At 37.1% G+C, this 21,381-nt stretch overlaps 1 protein-coding gene across 1 annotated transcript in view; it reads right to left on the reverse strand.

Annotated features, from left to right (window-relative positions):
- The window catches only part of SPOCK1 (SPARC (osteonectin), cwcv and kazal like domains proteoglycan 1), an 875,982-nt gene that overhangs the window by 301,135 nt on the left and 553,466 nt on the right, over positions 1-21,381 (reverse strand). The window contains exon 4 of the mRNA XM_069091897.1: positions 20,475-20,589. Coding sequence (XP_068947998.1) covers positions 20,475-20,589 — 115 coding nt within the window. The remainder of the gene's footprint in view (positions 1-20,474; positions 20,590-21,381) is intronic.

Consider the following 21,381-nt stretch of genomic DNA (forward strand, 5'->3'; position numbering starts at 1 on the left):
AGGGGCGGCCAGGTGGCTCAGCGAGTAAGAGCACCGGCTCCAGTGTCGGGATGACCTGGGGATCGAATCCGGGCTCAGACACTTAGCACCCACCCAGAAACACCTGGCCATGTAACCTTGAGCAAGTTACTTAACCCCGATTGCTTTAAAAAAAATTATAAAATAAAATAAAATATGGTCCCCAGCTCCCTTTCTACTTAGACAGACACTAGGGCTAGAGATGTGAAGGGGACAAAGGGAGCAAATAAAGGAAAACTGGAAGAATACTTGGTTCCTGAAAACTTTTGCTGGTACGATTGATTTTGTATATTTTAAATGTTTTTATTTTTTAACAAGATGAGGTTAAATGGCTTGCTTTTTCATGTCTTGTCTTGATCCTGATTCCTTCCAGGGCCACAAAAAATGTAAAGAAATGATGCAAGTCTCTCTCCATAGTAATAGTTTTTATTTCTATGCTAAATTCAGAAGTGTAGAATAAATATATCTTTGGGCTTAATTAATACCTTTTCCCTCTCTGGGCCTCAGTCTCCATTTGCAAATGATAGGCTTGAGTAAAGACCTCAAAATCCCTTAAATTTCTTACATTCAATGATTCCATAGTAAATAGAAATAGTCTTTCTCTGTCTTCAATTCAATAAATGTTGAGTAGTTATCTTCTAAGCGCAAGACACTAGGTGCTAAAGATCTAAAAATGCTTTGCCTTCAAAGAGCTTTTAAATTCTCCTTGAAAGACAAAATATACAAAAGAATAGTGAAGACAAAATAATTTGAGGAGAGAGAAAACATGAACTGCTTGTAGACTCATGGAGGGCCTCCTAGAGGAAGTGGCACCTGGACCAGTTCTCGAAAGAATAGATGGCTTCTTTGAAGTGAAGATGAGCCCATTCTATGCCCGAGTGATAACTTCTGCAACTCTCCAGAGAAGGGATATGACATGGAGAACTCAGGAACTTGCCAGCAGTTCAGTTTGGCTATAACATAGTAAATAAAAGGCAGTAATAGGAAATAAAAAAGGTAAACCAGAGCCAGATTGCAGAAAGCTTTAAACAGGAATTTTATTTTATCCTGGAGGCAAAGGTAACCACTGAAAGTTTTCAGGTTGGGGAATGACAAGGCCTGTGTTTTAGGATGTTTATTTGGTCAGCTGTGAGAAAGGCTGGAAAAGTAAGAGAGGGAGAGACCAGAAGCTAGGAAGAAAATTTTGCAAATTATTACAATATTACACGTGAGAGGTAATGAGTGCATGTACTAGAGAGGAAATTATATGAGAGGAAGAGAAGGCTAACTGTAGAGCAGAAACAGGACTTGAACCCAGGCTTTTCCTACTCCATAGTCAGTCTTCTATAGACTATAACCATGCTGCTTCTCTAATATGAAATAAGATTGGGATTTTTCTGATTTTTTGGGGGGGTGGAGGGGGCAAGGGTACAGAGTATCCAGAACAAGGGAGGTGAGAGTCTCAATAAGCTCTGTCATAAAGTACCACAAAGTACAATGAAGAATCATGGTCAGTTCTCAGACACAATAAGAAAAACAATAAGCGAGAAAGTAACTGGGACAATAAAGGGATTCAAGACCATGCTATATCAGACTTACTTGAAATAATTAGGGATCTTTAATATGGAGAAGAGAGAGCTTGGTGGGGATAGGATTTCTAGTTTTAAGGACCTAAGAAGTTACTATGTGGAAAAGTCTATGGTTTACTTATCTGTAAAATGAGAGTTGGGCTGAATAATCCCTAAGATACTTTACAGCTCTAAATGCTATGGTCTCATAAGAGCCAGATCCACCATCTGTAAGGTTCATGCTTTGAACTGCATTTGAGTGGTTTTCCCAGTAATGAGAGGGTTTTGCTTTGATATATTCATTTTCTCACCTAACTTCCCCTTGCACAGAGATGAAAGCAGAAGAGGGCACTTGCATAGAGATTGATGTTTGATCAAGGACAGTGGAAAGGGCTCTGGATATGCTGGGAATGAACAGAAACACTGCATAGCTATCTGGATTAGAATGATGACAAGTCTACTGATCTTGCTCTGTGATTGTGGACAAGTCTATATAAGTCCATCTCAAAGCCTGTTATTTCTGTAACACATTCCTACTGTGAGGTCCTTTGAGCACAGGGATATTATTTACTTCTCTGTCAATACAACTCTGCCAGTTGTCTCTGGCAACTGTGTAGTGGAGAAACTGGAAGCAAGAAGATCTAATATGAGGCTACCGAAAAAGTCCCAGTGACAGGCAATAAAACCTAAGCAAGCGTGGTGGCTAGGGGAGTGCCAAGAACTGGACAAATGTGAGGGCTGTTTTGAAGGTAGACCTGACGAGAGACTGGGTGCATCAAATGTGTCTCTGACTAGCAGTGTTGGACGGGAATGGGATTACAAGAGGTTTTGATTATGTAGCATAAAACCAGCTTTCTCTGTCTCATTAGCTCTGTTCATCAAGGGCACTGACCAGCTCTTATACATTATGAAGGCCAGCTCTGTGCCATTCCAGCTGAATATTCAGACCTAAGACCTAGAGTATTATAACAGTCACTACCTTGGAGAGGACCCTGGTTCGATAAATATGAGGTATTCGCAGTGAATATATGTGAATTTTGAGAGTGAACTGACAAAGTTTCAGGAAAATTTTCAGATAACAATATAGAGAGAATTACTACTCTGAATGGATATGTGTTAGTATATACTCTTACATAGGCAGATCTATTACTACATATTATACCAGACATATGTGTTTATTTTGCCTATACATATATACATACAAGCAACTTGTGGAAAATGTGGGTATTTATATAAACATATATGCATTTAATAATTAATTACGCTTATTAGATTTACATATATTGTATATATATTCATAGTGTTATATGTATATTACTATGTATAAGTCTGTAGACATATTTATCTGTGCACATATCAAATACTACATGTGTATATTACACATTATCATATCTATAGATCTATATCTCTGTTTGCAGGAGCATGCATATTACTATATATGTACACAATGTAAATTACTATATATGTACATATATAAGTACATGCTTAGAGAAACATGTGTGTATGGACTTTACAGTGTGGGGAGCCAAAGAGACTCCAGGATTCAGATAATTACCCTAACAATAGTGAACTTTAATATTAAAGAGCTCTTTGAGATGTGACTCTTTTTGTTAAGCTAGCTCCAGAGTTCTTTGTTATGGGTTACACTTAAAAGGATGTTGTTTGACTTCTGAGACCAATAGACTCTTCCCCAAGACTTTAGTTATTCTTAGATGGTTGACTCCAGTGCAAATGTCCTAGATGATTGCTGCTTTGGCTTAGGCCTTGAAGCCAGGCCTCCAGAGCATCCTTTGTAATGTGACTGCATATGAAAGGAGTTAATTGACTCTTCCTAAGGCTCTCTGGCACCTAGAGAACAAATCCTTATCAAATTATCTTTAAGGTAATGATAAGAAAACTTGAGTCCCCTTCCTTTCTCTCATTGCTCTATAACAACCTTGTCCTAAGAATCAATAAATGGAGTTCATCTTTCTTCCTCGAACTACCCACATGGCCTGGTCATTTCTTATCCACGTCTCCAGTCATGCTTAAGTGCTGGACACTGAGCAGCCCATGACATTATAGGTATATGCACACATTATGTTGTCATACAATACAGGTATGTCTATGTAATAAATGAATGTATATAGATATGCTATATATGCAATGTGTATTTATAAGTATATAAATTTATATTTATAAGTGTATAAATGTCTATGTAGATGTGTTTTACTTCCTATGCATATAGAAATATGCACCTGTTATCACATATACACATCTGTAGATATAGGCTATTATGCCTTGTGGTATGCATATATGCCTGTAGAAATATATTACTATGCATATGTAAACACACATATACATTACAGGTATCAATCAAGAAGCATTTTCAAACAATTAATCTATACAGAACACTGGAGATACAAAGACAAAAAAAAACAACAAATACTCCTGCCCTAAGGGAGATCACAAGACAAAATACATATGAAGTTTGAACAAGATAAATAGAAAATACATACAAAGTAATTGGAAGGAGAAGGGATTAGCAGCTAAGTGGAAATCAAGAAAGGTTTCATATAGAAGGGAGTATTTAAGTTATTTCATATAGATCTTGTTATATATATGCACATATATGCCTAAAGGAAAGTAACATAAATATTACTATGTATAGATTCATGTGTGTAATATATAATGCATACACATCTAGGGTACATGTATAGCCATCAGGCACAAATATATGTTACTGAATGTATATGCATGTGTATGTGTGTATGTTTTGAAAGTCAGATGGTATAGAAAATTAAGAAAAATATAGAAGGGATATAAATATAGAAAAATAGACAGCTAGCCTCAGAGATCATAAAATCATGGTTTACCTTCTGCCTATTACAGACATCATATTGCCCATAAGACTCAAAGCAGGTCATGTCAATTCTTAGTGCCCCAGGCAAGTTGCAAAGAAGGTGCTGATATATATTAGTAGAGGAAGTTTCCTTGCTGGGAATCCCTTAAAATAATGAAACTTCAAGTCTAGACCATGTACACATACATTATATATAAGCACACCACAATGCATTTATATGCATGTGGATCTATGCACACATGTGTTACTATATACATGCCATACGTGGAGATACAAATGCACATTACAGAATAGGAAGATATATAGACACATATATTCAAAATACATATGTGTACATGTGTAGGTATGTGTATGTGTGCATGCATGAAGGTATATATAGATAACTGGTAGGCTTATTACTATACATACACATATTTATACATAATATTATACACATAAGATACTGGTTCAATGTCCCAGGAACAGAAAGCACCACTTTGTTGTAAAACAAAATCAAGATGAAAACAATCCTAATTCTTTCAAATTTCCTTTGAGGACTTGGTATTTGAGACACATTCTGTGATGTACTTCTCTCTGACCTCAAATACTTTGATTTTTTTTTCAAGTTAACATAAAAGACAGAAAACTCTCAGATTTGTTTTCTGCACCAAGAGCCTGAACTAGATCTGAATTCTGTACTGCCACAGAGAAATTAGTTGCTATTCAGATAGTCAGAAAGAGAGGAATAAAGGCTGGCTGCATTAAAGATGGCCTACCCCAATGGGAGGGCTTGGTCTTTGACTCTTTATTTAAGAAGATATTTAGTTCCTGTGGTTCCCCAAGAGTCATGGAAAAGCACGCTTTGATTTCTTAAGTTCAAGACTGCCACCTTTACTCCCCTTTATGACATAGGCACAGAAGTCAAGGACCTGAATTGTTGTGTAGAGGGTTTAAAACAAATGCTTCAATTTTCCATGTTCAAAATGAGAATCAATGGAAGCAGAGAAGAAAAATCAATGTTAAGCACTCTGTAAGGAGACACCTTGAGGCAATAAATCAGAAACAGCAAAGCCAAAGATGGGAGGCATCTCTGAGCACTGAGCAGGCACAGCCTAACTCACCGTGTGACATCTACACCACCACCCCCAGCTCCAGGAAAGACTTCAAACAAAAGAGGAGTCACCTCCATTCCCTGGTAATCAGTCCTATGTCAGTTACCCTGATAGAACTTTTAACAGCCCTAAAGGAAAAAAAGAAATTGTACAATGTATAAAAATCTCCCTTGTTTGTCAAGGAACTGGGGTAAAAAAAATACCCATCAACTGGGGAATAGCTTAACAAACTATGGTGCTAGAATGTAAAGAAATATATAAGAAACCACCATTAAGAAGAAATCAGAGGGACGGCCAGGTAGCACAGCTAGTAAGAGCACCGGCTCCAGTGTTGAGAAGACCTGGAGATCGAATCCTGGGCTCAGACACTTAGCACCCACCCAGAAACACCTGGCCATGTAACCTTCAGCAAGTTACTTAACCCCAATTGCTTAGGGGCGGCCAGGTGGCTCAGTGAGTAAGAGCACCGGCTCCAGTGTCGGGATGACCTGGATCAAATCCGGGCTCAGATACTCAGCACCACACCCAGAAACAACTGGCCGTGTAACCTTGAGCAAGTTACTTAACCCCAATTGCTTTTTTTTTTTTTAAAGAAGAAATCAGAGAAGCATGGGTAGAATCATATGAACTTATGGAAAGTGAAGTAACTAGAATCCAGAAAACAATTGACGTCATTGTTGTAGAGTCAGAACAGTATTAAGGAAACCTAAAGCCTTGTGATTTGACCAAAGTTGACTGAAGAAGAGTTGAAAATATGTACCTGCCTCTCCTTTCTTCCAAGTCAAGAATTACAAGTAAAATATATTACATATGCTCTCTGATTGCCTTTATTCCCAAAAGTGTTGACAAACTTCAGTCCAACAGTTCTGTTGAACTAAAGTCTTATCACATATAGGGGAAGAATAAATATGTTACCTGACCATGCTGGATATAATGGCTCTCTGAATTCTGAGAGGCCAGGCCCAGAACAGAAAGTTTCTGAAATTTCCCATGTAATAAAAATGGTGTTGTCAATCAAAACCAAAATCCTTCCTTCCAACTTCCTGGTATTTTGGAATAAATACTTAAAGTGGTTGAAATATAATGCCAGCTTTCCTGCTGATAACATACAACAGTGAGCATAGTTGTTAACTCTTGCTCTTATGACATGATCTTATAAGTCATATACAAGTTAAAACAATAATGCAACCATAAACTTCTTGTTTGTTCTGAGTTTGCTAATCTGATATGAATAAGAAAAGCCCTTACACATGGGAAAAGAGTTAGATATAATGAAGATTCAAAAAACTCATAGATTGTTAGGACTAGAAGAGCACTTAGAAATCACTTAATCCAACGCCTTCATTTTATTGATGGAGACACCAAGGCTAAGAGAGGAGCATGGGATAGTACAGTACAGTGTTTTGGAGCTCTAACAGTCCTTAGAGGCCACACTGAAAGATAATATGATCTAAAAGAAAGATTGCTGAAGACACCTGAGTTTGAATTTTGCCTCTGGCAATTGCTACCTATGTGGACATTGCCAAATTGTCTAATTTCTCCAATCATCTAGAAAATGGAGGGGATAATACCTGTGATTCCACATGACTATTATAAAGGTCAAACAAGGTAACACTGAATTGAATTACAGGACCACAGATTTAGAACTAGAAGGGATTTCAGAGAACATCTAATTGCAGTTTCTCTTTTTACAAATGAGGAAAGTGAGGCCTAGGGAGGTTAAGTAATTTACCCAAGTGTACACAGTAGCAAAAATTTAAGGTAGGATTTGAATTGAGTTTCTCTAATTCTTTCCATAGTATCATTCTATTTTCTCAGTAGCACTTTACAAATCTAAAAGCTCTAAAAAGGTAATATCTATTATTACTATCTATTCTAATCACATCATTTAATAGATGGGGAAACTGAGAACTACAGAAAAGAAATGACTCACCCAAGTTCACACAGCTAATTGTGGTAGAGTTAAATTAGAATCCAAGTCACTTTACTCTTGGTCCAAACTTCCCCTAAAACATGTACACACTTCCATCTTTTCCTTGAAGTATAAAGTAACTCTTTAGGGAATTCATTCTTCCAAGTTCAGTCCTCTCCCCAGTCCCTACCTAAGTTACTTTTCAGGTGTCAAAGTGTTAATGCTCCCGGTGTCTGAAAGTCACTTTATGACTCCAAGTCACTGAAAAGCTTCCTTAGCTAGTAGAAGCTGATGCCTTTCTTAACAGCCCATAACAACTAAGCATGGCATTCACAAGTCCCTGAAAGAAAGGAAATTACAAATGGAATCACCAACATCTCCTATGGCCACCACCCTACTTGAGTTCCTAATCACCTCTTTCCTAGAAATAGCTCACAAAAAAATCACTTACACCCCCTACATTCTCTCATTTTTCCTATTTCTTCCTCTGTATAAGGGGGTAGTAAAAAGTACCTACCTCAAAGGGTTGTTGTGAGAATCAAATGAGATAAGAGATGTGAAATGTTTTTTCAAACCTTAAATCTCTATGTAATTGTTAGCTGTTGTTGTTATGAAAGGTTTCATATTTCACTTCTGAGATATATTGGCTGTTTATATCTGGGCCAGTCATTTACCCTGTAGTCTGAAAAGCTTTAAGCAATTTTCCTAAGACTAGAAGTTACAGACAAGATGCAACCTGCATTGATAGAGGGAATTTCCTTGCCTGTCAGTTTCCTATACTAATGAAAGGTTGAATTCCTAATATTATTGTTATTATTATTATTTCCAGAGTTTGAATAAACCAGTGTTTTTGTCATCATAATCACATTAATAAAAATTGATATTTATGCTGTGCTCTAAGTTTTGCAAAGCACATAATAGATGGTATCTTATTTAGGCTTCCCAACAACTCTGTGAAAGAAGTTCCTGTTGGCAGCTAGATGGCATAATGGAGAGAGCCTTGGATTTGAAGTAAGGAAGATCCTACCTGAGGCACTTTATATCTGTGTATCTCTGTAACTCTCTGAGCAAGTCAATTTACCGCTTCAGTGTCCCCTAGAGATGATGATGATGAAGATGATATTTTGGAATCCAGGTCTCCTGTCACCAAGTTCAGAGGTTATAAGCTCCAAACTATATTTTTATCCTCCTACTCAAAAAATACTGAATGGTTTCCTATTATCTTAAAGAATGAAACCTAAATTCTCCAGCCTGGTATTCAATCTGATCCCAACTTCCAGTCTCATCTCCCATTCATTATTCCTCTTCATGTACCCTGTAATTAAAACAAACTATAGTACATATGGTCATCTAAGGGAGCCCTGTGGTTTCTAACCTCTATACCTTTGTTCATATCATTCTCTCCATATAAAATGTCTTTCCCTACATTTCCACTTCTTTAATGGCTGCCCATTATTCTCTTCATTCATTCTTCCCCCACTCCCCAATAACTGTCGAGCATTTCTTTTTCTTTCTCCTACCTCTTCTGCAATTGATCACATGATACTGTTGTCTGTATCCATTTCTTACCAACCTGCCAGTATGAGAAGTTTTGGGAGAGAAGTGGCTGAGTCTTATCTTCCTTGTATCCAGCGCAGGACTTAAAACTCAATAGGTCCTTAATAACTGCTTGTTGAATGTAACGGAATAGAACTAAAGAGGATTTACTAGAAAGGTAGAAGCCGATTACTCATCCTGGCAAATTAACAAAACAATATCCTGGCCCAGAGCTTTCTGCCTTCCCAGATAGAAGTGTCAAATGGGTTGTCCCATGGATTATGGTGGATAGGGTAACTAATGAAGTTCTTCCCATGAGGCCACACTTTCATTCTGTCTTTATTTTCTTGCTAACACAACCTGAATCCCAAGGCTCATACTATGCACTGAGAGTGGACCAGCAACAAGACAGTACCCAAGATGTCTCTGCCTCCCTGGAAGGCAGGCTGCCCAATATGTATTTCTTGCATTACTGAAAGATTACTACAGCTTTTCCACTAAGAGATTAGTTCACCAGTTGATGAATATGTGTAGTTGACAACACTTTCCAGCATTTACCACTATGAAAATGACTCCCTAATTGTTTTATATGTTTGCATATATCTATACATATGTACATGCATGTATATGTGTATATATACACATACACACATATTATATATACAAATACACACACATCCTTTATTTCTCTCCTGAAATGTAGTCTTCCATTTCCAATGGCCTACTAGGTATCTCCATCTATATATGTCACACAGGCACATTAATTCCACATGTCTAAAATATTTCTCCTGAAACTCATACTTCTTCCCACTTCCCTACTGAAAGCACCACTAACCTTCTAGTCATCCCGGTTCACAACCTTGAATCATCCTCAATTCTTTACTTTCCTTTACCCCATACAACCAATAAGTTGCCAAGTCTTATCACTTCTACTTCCACAATATTTCTCACAACTACCCTTCTCTCTACTCACTCAGCCACCAACTTCATTCAGACCTCCATCACCTCTCCCTAGACTATTACAATAGCCTCCTAAATGCTCTCCTTGCCACAAGTCTTTCTCCTCTATAATCCATCAGTTTCCAAACTAATATTCCTGAAGTACAAGTCTCACCATGCCCTCTCCTTGATCGAGAAATCTCACTGTCGGGGCGGCCAGGTGGCTCAGCGAGTAAGAGCACCGGCTCCAGTGTCGGGATGACCTAGATCAAATCCAGGCTCAGATACTCAGCACCACACCCAGAAATAACTGGCCATGTAACCTTGAGCAAGTTACTTAACCCCAATTGCTTAAAAAAAAAAAGAAATCTCACTGTCTTCCTATTCACCCTGAGAAAAAATACAAACTTCTGTTAGATGTTTAAGTCTGACTCAAACCTATCATTTTAGGCTAATTTTACATTTCTCCATCACACTCTACATCCCAGTTAAATTGGCCTACTCACATGATATTCCATCTCCCATTATTCTATCTCCCTCCTCAGTTTTTTTTCCACTGAGACTACTCCTATTTCCCATGCATGGAATACTCCTCCAACTTACATGAGGCCCATGGAATCCCCAGCTTCATTCAGGACCCTGCTCAAGTAACACCGCCTATACAAGGCCTTTCCTGATTCCTGATTAGGGACAGTTAGGTGATGCAGTAGATACAGTGCCAGGCCTGGAGTCAGACAGATTCATATTCCTGAATTCAAATATGGCCTCAAATACTTACTGCCTTTGTGACCCCAGGCAAGTCACTTACCTTTGTTGACTTGAGTTCCTCATTTATAAAATTAATGATATGGCAAACCACTCCTGTATCTCTGTCAAGAAAACCCAACATGGGGTCATGAAGAGTCAGATATTACTGAGGCAAGTCAACAACAACCTCCTAGATCTGATAAATGAAGATGCCCCAGAGAAACTCAAAAGACCCTGATGGGGGAAACTGAATCACCTTGTCAGAGTAAGAATTCTAATAAGGGCCCAAATTCCCTTTTTCCCCAGTTCCACCAGCAGACCAGTGCTTCTACTATCTTCACTACCTGCTATGCATTTTTTGAGTATCTCTCCTCAGTGAAACTTGTTTCATTCACTGTGTTGTGAACAGTACAATCCTTTGTACTGGGTCTTTTATATTTGAACCTTCTTAAGTCTATATTATGATACTGATTCCAAGACAAGAATAGTAGGCAGAAAACTGCAGCAAGAAGCAGGAGTCAGAGAATATTGGAGGTCGGGGGTATGGTGAGAAGAAAGCAGTGGGAGAAAAAGAGAAAATATATATTTTTTCAATTTCAAAAAGTAGGCAGTGAGGTGGAGGTAGAGGGAGAAAATAAGACTCGAAGACAGAGGCTTGCAACCTCTTGTAGTTTAGGAAGGCATTCTGCTTGATTTAGTATAGATGGTTCAGAACTAATTGCAAGCTCAAAAGGAGTTGAATTGATTAAGGAGATCAAAAAGGGAATTTTATAATTTATAAAATTTTCAATGGATATATGAAGAGCAACATTTCATCAGCCATCTAGTAGAAGCTGAAGGGTAGGTCAAGTAGTTTGAGAACCACTTCCTGACTCTATTTTGAATTATAGGATAAAAGGATGTCACAAGGAAATAATTGCTTCAGTGACAAATAAATGCCAAACACAAAAACAGAATAGAAGTCCAAAGAAAGAAAACATCAGTAAAGTCTGGCACAGTCAGCTAAGGCTTCATGGGAAAGGTGGAATTTGAGTTGAGCTTTGGTGCTCTAGAAAATACATTAAGATAAAAATACCTTGTACAGTATCTGAATTTTCCATGTAACTTTTTTTTTTTTGCTTTTTGCAGGGCAATTGGGGTTAAGTGACTTGCCCAAGATCACACAGCTAGTTTTTGTGTTAAGTGTCTGAGGCCGGATTTGAACTCAGGTCCTCCTGACTCCAGGGCCAGTGCTCTATTTACTGCCTGACCTAGCTGGCCCCTGTGTAACTTTTTTTAAAAAATCACTTTCATGGGGTGGCTAGGTGGCACAGTGAGTAAGAGCGCTGGAGACAGAGTTGGAAGGATCCAGGATTGGTTCCAGCCTCAGATACTTAATACCCACACAAAATAACTGGCCATGTAACTTTGGGCAAGTTACTTAACCCCAATTGCTTTTAAAAAAAAATCACTTTCACTTCTATTATCTCCTTTGATACTCCCAATAACTCAGTAAAGCAAGTAGGGTAAATCTTATTCCTATTTTACAGATAAGGAAAATGAGGTTAAAATGAGTTAGACAGCTTGACCAAGTTTACACAGTTTGCTAGTCCTAGAACCAACACTAAAAGCTAATCTAGTGTCTCACTCAAATTCATAGAGATGTAGAGCTAGAATTCAGGTCTTCTGCCCACAAGTCTGACATACTTTCCATTGCCTCATACCACCTCATCTGGAACAAGAAAGTAAGGAAGCTTACTTCTTTGCTTATTCTGTAACACGTTCTTGTAGTGGTGGTGGTGATGATGGTGGTGGTGTCCAAACAGGCCCAGCGTGGTGGCAATAGTATAGAACTTTTATGCCCTGGATGACCCTGGCACCCAAAAAAGGTATTCCTCATACATCGAAATTAACACCAACTCTTCATCAGTGCCCTCTTGGGTTCACATCATAGCCAGCACCCTACTCCCAGTCCAGGATAGGGGCCTGTTAAGGACCCTCCTTGTGTCCTGAGTGACACAAGAAGAAATGAGAGGGACTCTTCTAAGAATCATCTTAGAATCACAGGGTCAAAAATCTAAATCCTAGGGGCGGCCAGGTAGCACAGCAAGTAAGAGCACCGGCTCCAGTGTTGAGAAGACCTGGAGATCGAATCCCGGGCTCAGACACTTAGCACCCACCCAGAAACACCTGGCCGTTTAACCTTGAGCAAGTTACTTAACCCCAATTGCTTAGGGGTGGCCAGGTGGCTCAGCAAGTACGAGTACCGGCTCCAGTGTTGGGACGACCTGGAGATCGAATCTCGGGCTCAGACACTCAGCACCACACCCAGAAATAACTGGCCATGTAACCTTGAGCAAGTTACTTAACCCCGATTGCTTAAAAATAAAAAAAATTAAAAAAAATCTAAATTCTAGAGGCTGTCTAATCTAGTCCAAAATTCCTATTTTACAGATGAAAAATTATACTTGAGCACAAGAATAAAAAGGAAGGGAGAGTTGGATAGAGCTTCCAAGAGAAGAAGTTTAACTCCTTATAAAGAGGGATTGTTTTATTTTTGCTTTTTGTAACCCTAATGTTTATTATTATGCTTACATGAAGCAAACTTAAATTGCTAGTTTTAAATTGAAGATGAGATGAGTTAGTGAAAGGTTAAGAAAGGAATCATGAAGTTAGCCCTGGCCCCATTTTGTCTATGAATAGCAGTGATGATTACTAGAGTAAGGTTTCAAGACTTCTGAAAATGTTTCACTTTTTTGGAGAAATTTGGGAAGATTTATATAAATTAATGCAGAAGGAAGTGAGCAGAGCCAGAACAGAAACATGCATGATGACCACAGCAATCTAAAGGAAAAGACTGAAAGACTTCAGAACACATATCAATGCAGAGACTGATTAGGATTTCAGAGGACTTGATGATGAAATATGAAGGGTTTAGCTAATAAGTGCAAAATGAGGTATACATTTTCAGACTAGGAATGGATGTATGAGTTGTTTTGCTTAACTGTACTCACTGGACAAAAAAAGAGTGTTCTACTATGGTAAAGGGAGAACAATTAAGAAATGAAAGATATTTTTTAAAGCATTGACAAAGTATAAAAACGTATAAATTTCCCATTGTTTCTTATTTTGTCCTCTATTTTTCCCCTACAGTGATTGAAACCTTGGGAAAGTCTCAAGTGGACCAAGTGTTTGCTTGGGCAGGGGAGCATGAAAGTGATGGAGAAAGATAGCAAAATTGGTTCTGCTTTGTAATAAGAATGAAAGGAAAACAGTTAAGTAGAAGAATGGGTTATAACAGTGGGAGGGAGAAAACAATCTGTTCTCATTCTTGGCTCCAGAGAACTGGACTAGAAGTAAGAAGACTCTTTTAGGTGCCCTGTCAGACCTAGGGTAGGCATGCGGGGCTATCATGTAATTATGTGAGAGTATATTTATGAGCAAAAAGAGATGGGTTTGGTGCTTCCCCTCATCCCCAAACCCAGTCTCAACTGACTTGGCTGCACTCTTATCTCTATTAAAATATAAATATCTCTCTGATTTTGGCAGAAGGCAGCAGTACCATTAGATAAGCCTCCCCACCCCCCCACCCCCCCATAGCTGTCTCAGCATGGCTTTAAAATAGCTAAGCCCTGTTGAGAATTCAGGAGAGTTAAACAGGCTGAGGATCTTATGAAGAATGACCTCAAAATGGGAAGAGGAGAGAACTTCTTGTTCCAACTTCCACCATAAGCCATGACATCTATCAACAGAGGTATTAGCCCAGGTGGAGAACCCCCATCCAGTCACCGGGATGTTAGTTTGAGAGAATCTGAGCCACAATAGAAAAAGAAAAGGTACAATTCCAGAAATTAATACAGAGAAGTGGTCACTCAAAGGAAAGCAGAAAATCGGGGGGAATAATTTTATAGACAGATTCTCAGATATAGGTCTCATATCTCAACTATGTAAAGAACTTTGTCAAATCTATAAAAATATGAATCATTCTCCAATTGATAAATGGTCAAAGGATATGAATGAACAGTTTTCCGATGAAGAGCTTAAAGGAATTTATAGTCATATGAAAAAGCTGGAGAATATTTAAAGGAGAATGATTTTGGGTGGCAACAAAAAGAGCTGTGGACTTCAGAGGGTGCTAGCTTTGGCTATCTATAGAGAGATGATCTACAGAGAGGAACAGGCTCTTAGTGTTTGGCTGAACACACTTTTCAAGAGAGATACTACATCAATGAGAAAGCTTTGTGAGAACTTCATAGGAGAAAAAGGACTTCTCGACCCAGTAGCGTCAGTAAGGAAATTAGCAGGATTGGCCACTTAAGTTGTTAACACATGCCTCACTATCATTGTGCCCATTGTTCATATGGATACTGTGTGTATTTATGGGCAAATGCTCCCCAGATTTATAGGGAAAATGTTTCAAAACTATTTTACTTACCGTCCTATTGTAGTTAATGCCTTTGCTACTGGATGATTAGGGAAGCATGCCAATAAAGGTTTAGGACCAATAAACAGGGATGTACTGATAAATATTTAACAACTGGGATGTCCAAAAAAATTATATGTATATACATTTTTGTGTGTCAATATGTTTTATTTATTAAATATTTCTGAATTACATTAAATAAACACATTCTTTTTTTTAAACTTTGGTTAAAATTCTATATTTCTATATTTGGTTAAAATTCTAGATTTCCCTCCTGCCCCTCCCACAACCCATGAGAAAGCAATCAATATGATTTTGATTATACTTATGTAGTCATACAAAACATTTCCATATTAACCACATTACAAAAGAAACCCCATGCAAAAAAAAAAAAAAACTGAAAAGAAAAATAACCAAAGTAAAAAAAAAAAAAGGATGCTTCAATATGTTCTCAGAGTTCATCAGTTCTCATTCTGAAGACTGAAAGCATTTTTCAACATGGGTCCTTAGGAATTGTTTTGAGTCACTATATTGAGAAGAGTAACTAAGTCTTTCACAGTTGATCATCATCACAATATTGTTGATAATGTGTAAAGAGTTGTCCTGGTCCTGCTCACCTCACTTTACCTCAGTTCATATAAGTCTTCCTGGATTTTTCTGAAACCCATCCTACTTATTACTTCTTATAGCACAGTAGTATTCCATTACAATCATATACCATAATTCGTTCAGTCATTCCCCAATGGATGGACACTCCCTCAATTTCCAATTCTTTGCCACAACAACAAAAAAAAACCTGCTATAAATATTTTTGTGCAAAAAAGTCATTTCCCTTTTTCTTTGATCTCTCTGGGATACAGACCTAGTAGTGGTATTGATGGGTCAAAGGATATGCAAAGATTTTTAGGCCTCTGGGTGTAATTTCAAATAGTTCTCCACAGTATTTGCACACAATTCTACCAATAGGCAATTAGTGTGCCATTTTTTCCACATCCCCACCAGCATTTTTCATTTTTCTTTTCTGTCATGTTAGCCAGTCTGATAGGTGTGAGGTAGTATCACAGAACTGTTTTAATTTTCAATACTCTAATCAAAAGTGATTTAGAGCTTTTTTATGTGACTATTAATAGTTTTTATTTTTTCTTCTGAAAACTTCCTGTTCATATTCTTTAACCATTTATCAGTTGGGCAATGGCTTCTATTTTTTTTTTTAAACAAATTTGGCTTAGTTCCTTAAATATTTGCAAAATTAGGTCTTATCAGAGAAACTTGGTGTCATTTTTTTGTGCCAGTTTCCTGCTTCCCCTCTAATTTTGGCTATATCAGTTTTGTCTGTGCAAAACCTTTTTAATTTCATGTAGTCAAAATAATCCATTTTATTTCCTATGATCCTCATTATGTCTTGTTTGGTTATAACCTCTTGCTTTATTCATAGATCTGAGGTATGTTTTCCATGCTCCTTTAATTTATTTATGATATCCTTTATGTCTAAAGCATTTATCCTATTTGGCCTTATGTTGGTATATTCAAGTTAATAGTCTATGCTAGGGGTAGGGAATCTGCGGCCACATAGGGCCCTCTAGGTACTCAAGTGCAGCCCTCTGAATGAACCCAAACTTTACAGAACAAATCAAAGGGGCACACTTGAGGATTTAGAGGATCACACATGGCCTTAAGACTGCAGGGTTCCCCACCCCTGGTCTATGCCTATGTTCTGCCAAACTAGTTTTCCAGTGATTTTTGTCAAATAATGAGTTCTTGTCCCAAAAGCTTGGATCTCAGGGTTCATCAAGCAATAGATTACTATGGTCATTTACTGTTATGTATTGTAAACCCAATTTATACCACTAATCCACCATTATAATTTACTTTTTGCCAGGACCATATTGTTTTGATGATGACCAATTTATTACATAATTTGAAATCTGGTGCTGCTAAGCCACTTTCATCTACATGTTTTGTTTTGTTTTGTTTTGTTTTCCATTGATTCCTTTTTGACTATTTGGTCTTCCAGGTGAATTTTGTTAGTATTTTTTTAACTCCAAAAAATAATCCTTTGGTAGTTTCATCAGTATGGCACTGAATAAGTATATTAACTTGGGTAGAATTGTCATTTTTTATAATATTTCCTTGGCTAGGGTTTGTCTTTATTTTTTGTGATGTGTTTTGTAATTGTGTTCATATAGTCTTTGGATTTGTGTTAGCAGGAAGATTCCCAAGTATTTTATATTGTCTGCAGTTATTTTTAGTGGAATTTCTCTTCCTATCCCTTATTACTGTACTTCATTGGCAATATACAGAAATGCTGATGATTTAGGTGGGTTAATTTTATATGCTGCAACTTTGCAAAAGTTGTTAATTATTTTAACCATTTTAGTTGATTCTCTCTAAGTATGCTATCATATCATCTGCAAAGAATGATAGTTTTGTTTCCTCATTGCCTCTTTTTATGCCTGTAATTTCTTTTTCTTGTCTTATTGCTAGAACTAGCATTTCTAATACAATACTGAATAGCAGTGATGATAATGAACATCCTTGCTTCACTCCTGATCTTAGTGGAAAGGCTTCAAGATTATCACCATTACAAATAATGCTTGCTCTTGGTTTTAGATAGATACTGCTTATCATTTTAATAAAGGCTCCATTTATTCCAACACTTTCTTGTATTTTTAATAGGAATAGGTGTATTTTGTCAAAAGCTATTTCTGAATCTAAAGAGATAATCATTTTTCTTACTGATATGTTCAATTATGCTTATAGTTTTCCTAATATTGAACCAGCCCTGCATTCCTGAACTAAATCCCACATGATCATCATATATGATCTTTCTAATATATTGGTTCAATCTCCTTTCTAATATTTTATGAAAATTTTTTTTGCATTAATATTTATCAAAGAAACTGTCCTACAGTTCTCTTTCTCTGTCATTGCTTGTTTAGCTATCAAAACCATATTTGTGTCATAAAAGGAATCTGGTAAAACTCCTTCTTTACCTATTTTTTTAAATAGTTTATGTAGTATTTGGATTAGTTGTTCCATAAATATATGGTGGAATTCACTTGTAAATCCATCTGTTGCTAGAGATTTTTCTTAATGAGTTCATTTATGGCTTGTTGAATTTATTTGTATTTGATAGGTTTATCTAAGTATTCTACTTCCTCTTCTGTTAATATGGGAAATTTATAATTTTATAAATATTCATCCATTCCACTTAGAGTATCAGTTTTACTGGCATACAAGTAGGCAAAATAGTTTCTAATGATTGTTTTAATTTCATCTTCATTGTTGATATATATTCACTTTTTACATTTTTGAGGCTATTAATTTGGTTTTCATTCTTTTTTAATCAAATTAACCAATGGTTTATCTATTGTATTGTGATTTTTTTCCATGAAACCAACTCCTAATTTTATTAGTACAATGGGATTTTTTTTTTTTTACTTTCAATTTTGTTCATCTCTCCTTTTATTTTTAGGATTTCCATTTTGGCACTCAGTTGAGGATTTTTAATTCATCCTTTTTTTTTTTTTAGTTGCATGCCAATTCATTGGTCTGCTCTTTTATTGATGTATGCATTTAGAGATGCAAATTTTCCTCTTAGTACTGTTTTTGCAGTACTGTCCCAAGCTTCAAGGTTTTTTGAACTGCTGTTTTAAGAGTTAGTTCTTGGGGTGTGTAAGTTTTCAGTGCTCCCAATGTGATGTGATCTGAGGAGAGATATGGTCACTGTTCTCCTGGACTGTTCTTTGGCCCTCTTCAGGAATGAAGGGTCATCAGCAACAACAAACAACCCAGGAAGGATCCCTTGAGATTATAAGTGATATTGTTCCTTAGGGTACTCCGTGTGACTGAAAGTGATCCTGCTAACTGACTCCTCCACTTCCTTGTGACTGAAAGTGGTCCTCTCTGCCCTTAAATGTGACCCAGCAGTGGGTATAAGCAATGGAGTTGCCAAACAGCACACAGTCCTGCATCCAGTGCAAGCACAGTGGATCCCTGTAATCTCTTTCTGATCACAGGCAGGTCCCCTTACCAACTCTGACTTGAGAGCCCCCAAAGCTCCTGCTACTCCTATCAGCACCATGACTAGGGTTGCATCCAGGCCAGGCTCCACTCCCATGTCATAGATCTCTCCTTCTGATCTCCTGACTTGTTTTGGGCTAGAAGAATGTCTAACCCAGAACATTTTTTTTTTTTGGTTCTGCAACTCCAGTATTTGATTTGAGGCATTTTGAAGTTGTTCAGAGGGGAACGTTAGGAGAACTTGGCTGAATGCTCTGCCATATTGACTACCTCAGGAAGAGCATATATGCATTTTTAACTTTAATCTTCACTATTAACACTTTCTTAAGTATAGACAATAAACAAAGAATAAATCAACCTCTTATTGATAGCTGTTGATTTCCAAGGTTTAAATACTCATACTGAAATTTTAACAACTGGTTCAAGCAGGCCAGAGCTAGCTCCAAGTACCAAAGACTCTACCCTAAAACCCAGCAGTAGCTGCCATCCTTTGAGGTATCACCCTATGAGGTCAAGTGCAAGTTGGGGGAGCAACTTAGAGGGGGTACTATATGTCTTGTCCTCCATGATGCAAAATTAACAATAGGAACAATTTATTCAGCAATTCACATTAGCTATCAACTTCTGCTTTTATAAGATGGGAATTAGGCTCACTCATAAGGAACCCAAGAATAATTCCTGACCATACAAGAAATGTTGTGTAATCCTAAGAGCACCTGTCTTGGAGTCAGAAGACCTGAGTTTCAGTCCTACCTCTAACACTTTCTAGCTGTGTCTGTGAGTAAGATCTTCTGAATGAAATTGTTGATACATTTTGTTGCAACAGATAACTTCCCAGCAAACACCCAAATTCCTTTTTTTTTACAGTCCCAGTGAAAGCAATTATTAACTAAATTATTACAAATTATTAACTAAAAGGAAGGACATATCCTTTAACTTTCATAGTCTGATACAATACTGACCATTCTATTTAACTAAAATTTTCTTGCATTTCCACACTGAATGTATTTACATTACTGTAGTCACTGTACATATAATATTTGGGCATTAGATTTTCTTGATTTCTGAGCAAATCATTTAACTTCTCTGACACCCAGTTTCCCCTTGTCTGTAAAATTTACATAGTAATACTTGTATTACTCACTTTACAGGCTTGTGAGGATCAAATATGAAAAAGTATAAGAAAGTGCTTTGTAAATTATAAAGGACTATATTAATTTCTGCTCTGATCATTATTCCTAATTTTCTCCAAAAATATAATATCCTCCAGATATACATACAATTAGAGTGATGCAAAATAACAAAAATCAGCAGGCCCAAACTCTCAAAAGCCTTTCTTCTAAGGTGGATGTTACACTTCCCAGGTCTGCAGAATATCTACTTACAAGGGCCTCTCAGTCAAGCCAGGCCTTCTTACCTCTGCATCAGCTGCTTTCGGCTCACACACACAGCTGTCTGGTAGTCATGAGTTACACACACTTTATGGGGACTGCACTTCACATTCAAGCAGGGATCTTTGGATGGGTCTAAAGCTATTGGAGAGAAAATGAAAACAGTGTTAGGACCTTGAGGGAAATTCAATTTCTATTTCTTCACAAATAAACTATAGGATCTACTGGTGGTAAATAAAACCAGGCATATGTTAGTGTTGTTTTTGTAGACTAGTGGGTGTTAGAATGAAATTTAAAACCACAGGGAATTAGATATCTATCACACAATTTCTATTTTAAAATAAGAATGGTGAGTCCTTTGTGCTGTGGGAATTTTAAACATCTTAGAGGCTGACTTTTGAATAACATCTCTGAAATCTGTCATTCAAAGGGCCAAAACTTACTTCTCCTTATTTACCTAATTTAAAAAAAATATAACCTTGAGATACTTAGCTTCACTTATTTGTGCTAATTTTTTAAAACTTCGTTCCTATAGACACATAGTTCTTACTATATAGAATCACATGCCAGAACTGCAAGGGGCATAATAAATCTAGTCCAGATCCCTAATTTTACAGATAGGAGAAATAACTCCTCAAATTAGCACAGTATATCACTGATGGATATAGAAATAAAACTTTTGTCCCCTGATTTAATCCAGGGCTCTTTCCAGTATAAATGGTTTCACCTAGATTAAGTGATTCCACTAAGTCTTTAAAATCTAATGAAGGAGTTTTTTCTTCCATCCCACCTTTTCAGACTATCTCCCCTACTCAACTCAGCAACATTAAGTGAACATTGCATATAGATGGAAAGTTTAGATAAGACACAGTCCCTACCCTTATAGAGCTTACAATCTAAAAAGCAATAAGCTGCATAGACAGATAACTTTAA

This window comes from Petaurus breviceps, unplaced genomic scaffold (assembly GCF_028583685.1).
Source record: "Petaurus breviceps papuanus isolate PSGF00001 unplaced genomic scaffold, PetGlider_PUasm1.0 189, whole genome shotgun sequence".
In the NCBI taxonomy this organism is placed as follows: domain Eukaryota; kingdom Metazoa; phylum Chordata; class Mammalia; order Diprotodontia; family Petauridae; genus Petaurus; species Petaurus breviceps.